This window comes from Henckelia pumila, chromosome 4 (assembly GCF_033568475.1).
Source record: "Henckelia pumila isolate YLH828 chromosome 4, ASM3356847v2, whole genome shotgun sequence".
In the NCBI taxonomy this organism is placed as follows: domain Eukaryota; kingdom Viridiplantae; phylum Streptophyta; class Magnoliopsida; order Lamiales; family Gesneriaceae; genus Henckelia; species Henckelia pumila.
The window spans coordinates 115852354-115860386 of NC_133123.1; the positions used below are offsets into that span (position 1 = coordinate 115852354).

The 8033-nt window shown below is 30.6% G+C and overlaps 1 protein-coding gene across 7 annotated transcripts; it reads left to right on the forward strand.

The window, feature by feature from the left end:
• Positions 1–5052: 5052 nt before the first annotated feature.
• On the forward strand, positions 5053–7733 carry LOC140864873 (uncharacterized). 7 transcript variants are annotated; one of them, XR_012144386.1, is made up of 4 exons: positions 5053–5935; positions 6591–6640; positions 7281–7344; positions 7490–7733. XR_012144386.1 is itself a non-coding variant. In XM_073269267.1 (4 exons), the coding sequence occupies exons 1-4, from the start codon at positions 5159–5161 to the stop codon at positions 7697–7699; spliced, it is 534 nt and encodes a 177-aa protein (XP_073125368.1). In that variant the 5' UTR covers positions 5053–5158; the 3' UTR covers positions 7700–7733. The 7 variants fall into 7 exon arrangements, 1 of the variants encoding a protein (XP_073125368.1); XR_012144388.1 differs by having other exon boundaries at positions 5053–5856; XM_073269267.1 differs by lacking the exon at positions 7281–7344 and having other exon boundaries at positions 5053–5273; positions 5777–5935.
• The last annotated feature ends 300 nt before the right edge of the window (positions 7734–8033 follow it).

Below are 8033 nucleotides of genomic sequence, written 5' to 3' on the forward strand. Positions count from 1 at the left end.
GATGGGCACTAATAATATCAATAAGATACATCATCTTTCGTGAGACCATAACTTAAAAACTCTAAAGTTGAGTATGCTTGATTTGGAACAGTTATGAAATTGATGATCTTTTGGGAAATTTCTAAAGGAACATGTGAATAAGTACATAAGCATATTTTATGTTGAAATACACATCCTGAACTGTGAGTGCTGTCGCTGAATCCAGAACATTACAAAATGGTCGAATTTATATAGAAGTAGACAAATTAATGTAGAATTAGACCTTGTAAGAATTGTTAGATAATTCCTCAAAAAAAAAATTTGTCAGTTAGATAAATAAATAAATGTAAGCAACTTAAAATTATATACTATTGTTATAATTTTTTTTTATAGAAAAACATTGGAGTTACTTTATCCACGGGCATCAGAATACACTGATATGCTCTTCTTTCTCATATAGTGCAAATAGATACATGTTTTTTCTATATAGATATTGAAAGGAAAAAGGGGTGGGGGACTAAAATAAAAGTGAAATTGAAAAGCTAATTTTTTTTTTATTTTTTATTTTTTAAATTTAGATACGTAAGAACATTTTGAATTATAAATTGTTCAGACGAATAATTTGTTAATGTCGAGAGGAGAAACAAAAGAGTTATAAGACATTATTTTTATTTTCTTTCTTATTTGACTTTTAGACAAATCTTTTATTGTGACTATACAATCATTAACTCAAGGTTTTGACCTTTAGAAAGATTTCTTGATGTACTGCCTTTCATCGTCTTTTATTGCTACTCAATGGGCAAGCTTTAAAAGATAAATTTTATCTTATATTGGGAGTTTACTTAGATAGTGTTTGTAACTTCTAAAAATAAGTGATTATGGATTTTTTTTTATAAAACACTAAGTACCTTAGTATGTAGTTAAAACAATTAAATTCGGTGGACCTCATATATCCAAGGGCTAATCTCACATCGGCAATAACATTTCTGATATGTGTATGATAGAATATCCCACTTTAAAACTCCATAGTTTTGCCATTTCATTCCATGTAGTGTGAGTCTGTGACAAAGTTTAAACAATTGAATTTCAAGATTAAAATTGAGTCTCTCGTATAAATACGTAAGATCTATATAATATAATGGTTTTAAGATGATGTGTAATTCTCCCCTAATCGCATAGACCTTGTTAGCTCAGTAACGTTAGTAAGCTATTAAGGAACTAATTAAATGGTTTGCCATTAATTAACCAACCTTTGTAAATCCAAATGAACAAGTTTGTTGATTAGTGACGCTCAAGTCAGGAAGAAGTCTAGAAATTTAACTGAATTGAGTTGAGTTGACTTTTACCTTCCATGTATTTTTTCTTATTTGTTTGATCTTCTATGAACGGTTAATAAATGAGACTTGGACTTAACTTAACCCCAAAAGCTACATTAAGGGGGATGATTATCCAAGCCTATATATTAAACTCTAAGGGTACGTTTACTTGGCTTGATAACCATTAGATGAGCTTATTATTTCAATCTAATCCATTGTTTACTTACAAAAAATCATTTTTCTTCAAATCTCAAGGTCCGTAATTACACATTGATTTCATGAGATTTCTCACCCTTAATTACATGAGGTATAACATATCCTTCACAATATTTATGAAAAAAATTCTATAGAAATCCTAATATACCCTTCTTTAATTCTTTTGTTTTCCTCCCAATTTCTCATATTTTTTATGAATTATTTTATCAATTTTATCTATTTTTAAAAAATACATAATTTTATACTCAATAATTTCAGTAAGTGAAAATGAATCATATTTGAATCAATAATAATTTACAATATTCGACAATAATTCAATCCAAATTATATGAATACAAAATTAAACATAATATTATTTATTATATGTGGAGGGTAAAACTGTAATTCGTCCATTAATCATTATTTCAATCCCAAAATTAATAACTCAAAGTAAACATGTTATTGTCTATCCATCATTATTCAGCATCCTTCAAAATTATTTTAATAGTCCTAGTATGATTTATCCACATGTAATCACATGCCATAAAGTAAACGCAGCCTAAGGATATTTATCCACCAGATGTGGGACACAATTAATACACCAACACACTCCTCTCAGACCCAAGAATGAAACGACTGGAGCAAGGAGACATTACCAGGAAATGTGGATGCCACCCATGGGGGTAGTACCCATGGATGGCGTGTCATTTTTTTATTGGCCACGGCCAATAAAAAAATGACACGCCATCCATGGGTACTACCCCATGGGTGGCATTGACATTACCAACATTAACATGTGACCTAACAAGAGATGTCAAACGGGCCAACCCACCAAAAACCCATCTTTTGGCGGGTTGATGGTGGGCCGACCCACCATCTTGACGGGCTGGGAATCCTCAACCCAACCCAACCCAAGGTGGATTGCGGGTTAGGCGGGTTGGGTCATGACAAATAAAAATAAATAAAAAAAATATTATAATTAATTATAAATATAATTTCATAAATAAATATTAATAGAAACATATTAATAAAAATTTTAATTATTGATTTCATGTATGTAAATTTTATATAAAGTAATTAATACAAAAAAAATTCACAACTTTTATTAAAAAATACATATATCACAATAAAAATAAAAATAAATTATTAATTTTCCAGACCCACGGCGAGCCAACCCGTGCGGGTCGCGGGCCTAGGCGGGTTGGCCCATCTAGGCCCACCTTTTGTTGGGTTGAAAATTTTTTAACCCAACCCATTTAAATTATGTAGCGGGCCGACCCGACCCGACGGGCCTAACCCAAATTGACGGCTCTAGACCTAACTATGGGATAGGTGACACAATATGGATAGTCCAACACATATAACGTTGGAACCTGGGGCAGAGTCGAAACCTAATCTCTGATATCATGTTAAAAAATGAGACTTGGAGTGCAATAATTGTCCTTGTTGGAGCAATCGAACTATGATGTTTGGGCTGCTGTGCACTTTAAAAGATTTGAGTTGCACCATTACCACCAACTATATCTTTTGGTAAAGCGGCAAATGCTCAATTCTATAATTGATATCAGAGTCAAGGTCGTGTGTTCGATTCTCATTGATTACAAAGAGTGCAATTATTGAGAGAGAGATCATTGAAGTGCAATAATTGTCCCTTCTTAGAAGAACGATCGAATTATGATGCTTGAGCTGCTATGTCATTTAAAATATTTAAATTACAACATTATCACTAACTATAGCTTTTGATAAAGCAAAATACGTTCCATCATACCGATACAATGGAAGGTGGAAGATTTTTCTAACTTAACCCACACAAACGATACCCGTACAATTCTTGAGTCTATCCTTGGGTACAATCTTCTTGTTCTTTCGTAGCTAGATGGAGGCATTTTTAATATTATTATTTAAAAATAAATAAAGTATATTTTAGGTATATTATCATGGGACATATCATGTCATATTGATTGAACACTTGGGCACTTCGAATAAGTCAATGTCACAATAAAAGTTTGATAATTTATATGTTAATGTATATTGATGATGAAATAAATTATAAATATGCATATAATCTTTATAAAGTATGCTTATAAAATAATCAGATTATCCTTTCAATTGTTTTTGGTTTAGTTCTCTCGTGAGAATATGTAATATAGGTCAACCCGATTTTTATGTGAAGTGAAAATTAATATTTTGATATAAAAAATAATATATTTTATAATAGGATCGGATCGGATAATAGATCTTTATCACAAAATTAAACTATGAAATAATCTCGTAAAAACAATTGTTGTCTTGTTTTTTCTGTAGTGTATATACATAGTAATATTTATCACAAGTAACTGATTTCAAGAAAGTGAATGATTGAGGAATTAATATATAATTATATATGTATTCTATTTAAGCATGCAATTGTATAATATTTTATTCAGTGTTTGCAGCATCTTTATTTGCATGAATCTTCAAGTCAATTGCCCAGACTCTTCTTTTTGATACAAAAAATAGTAATGATGATGATGATTATTATTGTTAAATAATCAATCAATTATTATAAAAAATGATTTCATTTGTAAGTTTTCATCATTATTAATAAAAAAACAACATTTGGTACGTGCGAATCACCATAGATTGATCATCCAACAACACTAACTTTGCATCGCTATATATATATATATATATAAAAACGCAACACCGTAGCAAAATTTGTAACGGTTTTTTAACAAACGTAGAAAAATTAATTGTAAATTCAAATACATATTTATTGCGACAGTTTATAAAAAACGTAGCACATATATTGAAAGTTGTCATATCTTTTTAAATAATTGTCATATCTTTATCAATAGTATGGTTAAAAGTTGTCATATATATCTTTTCAAATAATTGAAGGCCCAATATAGATGAGACGAGCGGTATAAGCTACAAATCCGCGACATTTGGTACAACAAATGTGTGAGTATATGCCGTCGCACATTGCATGAATGGCGAACTCAGGAGAATGTGCCGCTGACTATTGATCGGACTGTTTGGAAGGCGTTGCCCGCACATTGAAAAAATACGAAGTAGAAGACTTTTGCAGCGAAGTACAAAGCGAATAGGCAGAGCGAGCCTGCTAGGCCTGGGACTGGTACAACTAAGCATGTTGGCGGATCGAAGCCCTATGTCGTGCACAATGTAAATTTGGTAAAAATGTACTTCAATAAGTAATATAAAATTTAATCTGAAATATTTTAATTCAATGCCTTTATAATGATATTATATATATATATATATCACTACTAGAAAAAATGCTTATAATGACACTTTATTGTGGATATTTTAAAAAAATGTCATTAAAAGATTTTAATAATGACACTTATGACAAACGCTTAATTCTAAAAATAAAAAAATATATTAGACTACTTATTATGACATTTCTAATAGATGTCATGCTTGTTAATGGAGGGATCCATTTATTTTTCCCTCCCAATCATTTTAATCTTTTATTTTTCAAAAATTTATTTCCACACTCCCACCTTATAAATCCCTCCTCACGCTAATTTTGTTATGTTTTGATTTGATTTTGATTTGATAATAGATAAGTGATAACAGACTAATGAAGAAATACTCTCTCGCCTCTCTCTCCTCTCGATCGATCTCCAATCTTTTTTTCCCCTTCTATTCGTCCGCTTCTTTCTATGGTCCATAGAACCTTCGCCCGTCACCGAAATTTAAAATTTTTTAAGGGGTTTCGTTGCTGTTTTTCTAGTCAACGATTCAAGCCTAAAATCAACGATTTTGGGCAAAGAATGGGTATGTTCGAAGTTGCAGCGCATAGTACTGATTTTGCACTGTTTCAGTTTCGATTCGGGTCTTATTTTCAGTATTTCAGGCCTTAGAATGTTTGGATTCAAGTTCTATATTGTTTAAGGTTCTTTTACGTTGAAACAATTTGTTTTCATGCTAGATATGCATATGTGTTGAATTCAGATCTGATTTTATTCTTTATGTTGAATTGTTCAAGCGTGCTGATGTATGGATTTGTGAGAGTGAGAACAGTCTCTTTGCCATTAAGATTCTATGTTGTGGGTGGAGATTCTGAACTTTGGTCAAATGCATCAAAGATTTGTTTTGAGTAATTTTCCATGTTATTTTATCTGCTAAGTTAGTCTCTCCTTAACTCTAACGTGCTGCTGCTTTGTGCATTTAAATATCTTTATTGTGTTATGTTAGTATTCAATCTTGTTACAGATGTGTAGTCAACACTACTATTCCACGTATTAAGTGAGTGAAAAATTATTGTTTCACCCTTCTAGGCATGTTCGTGCTCTTTCAAGTGGATACATCGAGTCATTCATCAGCCGTTCTAGTGGGCACGCCAATGAAAGAATATCAAGTCTGTTACTTGGAGCAAATATATTCATATACTTCAATACAAATTTTCAAGCTTTTCTATCTTTCTTGCACGTGGATTGGTAAATATATATTAGAAATTCCATCAAATGTTTAATTTTGTCTAAGACTCATCTAATATGTGTCATGTCTCTGGTAGATGCTGCATCTGGTAGTAATTTAAATTTTTCTGTAAGCACTTTTAGGCCATTGAACTGTGTGATGCATCAAAGCATCAAATGAAAATTATTTCGGTGCTTATTGTGTTAAATTTATCATCAGTATATGTTTTGTTGTATTATGGCATAGTAGGTGTCGATTAATTTGACCTGTGACAAGCTGAGTTGACAAGGTAATTTATTTAAAAATATATCTCTCTTTATATTTTTGCATGTGAAAATTTTACAGCTTCTAATGTTAGAACATGGTGTGTTAAGTTTCTGCTATCTTTCATTTGATTCAGCTGATATGAACTCCTATTTTTTTTTGGCTTTTTTTATAAATTTTTGAGATCTAGCATCTTCCGATGAAGATCATGTATACAAACATAACGAAAAATTGTTTGTTTTCTTGTAATTTAAGTTGTGTGGTGGTTTATAATTATCTTCAACTAGTTTTTTCTTTATTGATTTAGTATGGTATATTTTGGTTGTAAATATAAGTTAGATGACTAATGATTTATTATTGCTTGTTTTGATATTTTTCCTTGATTTGGCATAATTCGTTCTAGTTTGACAGGCCGACTTTCTACTGTTCCCATTGTTTTCCTCTATAGATCTGTTCTGGAGGTAAAGCTTTGCTTTTATATTCAATTATTTAATTGTATGCCTTCTATTTGTCAATCTACAATCATTTTTTCTAGCTTTCTTGATACATTCTATAGGCCCTGTATGAATTCATCTTAACCTTATCCTGACATAATGTGCGATTTTACTCTACCTACCGCTGCTACATTATATTCCACTCAACGGCTCACTTTACTTGATATTGAATATACTGGAGGTTCTAATGTGCAATTCCTTCCATTAAAAGAACTGTTTACAACAAATAATTTTGCAAACTCTAAATGTTTCCTCATTTTTAGCTACTTAGAGGCTATATTCTAATCTCAATACTTGAACCAGCCCCTGTTATTCTAGCACATTCCAGTTATTTTCGGTGAGATTTTCGGAGGAGCTGTTGTTCGGTTTCCAGCTTACTTTTAGCTTTGAGTTGGGATGATTTTAAGCTCGATTTACAGCATTTAATTCAAGTTTCCAAGATTTATTAAGGTACAAAAGCCTGCTCGAAAATGTATTTTGACCTGCATTGATTTATTTTGTTTTCGTTACATTTATCACACTATATTGATGAATTATTTTGGTTTATGTTGTTGGTTCTAAAGCCAAATGAAATCGAGGTTAGCTTCTAAAAAACCATTTTTTGTAGTGATTCCTTCGGCTTGTAGCATCAAAGTTGGTTTCCCCGTTTCCATGAACACTAATTTTGAAAAGTGAGTGACTTTGTGTTGTTCACTTCTCATCTAACAATATTTGTCAGGTTTTTATTAATTTTCTCTAATAGTGGGATTATTTACAATCTGATCATTTTATCCAGTTAAACTAAGATTATAATTCTTACTTTATTTTATCTTTTAGGTTGGATCGAAACTCTATTTGATCAAAGGTTCACATAGATTGATCCAAGCTCGTGACCAAATGAATTTCATCGTAGTATTTGTGCAGATGGTGAAGGATGATCTGAAGAACAATTTGGCTTCTCTTTTTATTATTAAGTCATTTGATTTTAGTGCACTTAGATTTTGCTACATTAATACATTATTAGAAAATAATGTAATTAGCCTTTAGATATATTATGAGAATATTTGTATGAATGTTTATGTATCTAAACTTTGGTTGTTAATAAATTATTTTTTCGATTAAGTATTGTGATAAATTTCAATTATTTATAATTTTTAGATTTTTTAGTTGTTTCTAAATATTGAATTTGTGATGTATTTGAAAATATAAACATGTGATATTTGTAAATGAACTTTCTTAAAAAATTTAATGCATTTATATATTTGAAAAAATGACATTTATAAATGTCATTACATATCTTAGTGTATTTATATATAGGAAAAGGTGACATTTATAAATGCCACTACAAAACTTATAGTGTATCTATATATATGAAAAGATG

What these genes read in the sequence shown, in the direction of transcription:
- LOC140864873 (XM_073269267.1), top strand. Translation starts at nt 5,159, where the DNA reads ATGGTCCATAGAACCTTCGCCCGTCACCGAAATTTAAAATTTTTTAAG. An exon ending in TCTTTCTTGCACGTGGATTG is followed by an intron (nt 5,936 to 6,590) that starts GTAAATATATAT and finishes CTAGTTTGACAG; the next exon opens with GCCGACTTTCTACTGTTCCC. An exon ending in TCTATAGATCTGTTCTGGAG is followed by an intron (nt 6,641 to 7,489) that starts GTAAAGCTTTGC and finishes TTTATCTTTTAG; the next exon opens with GTTGGATCGAAACTCTATTT.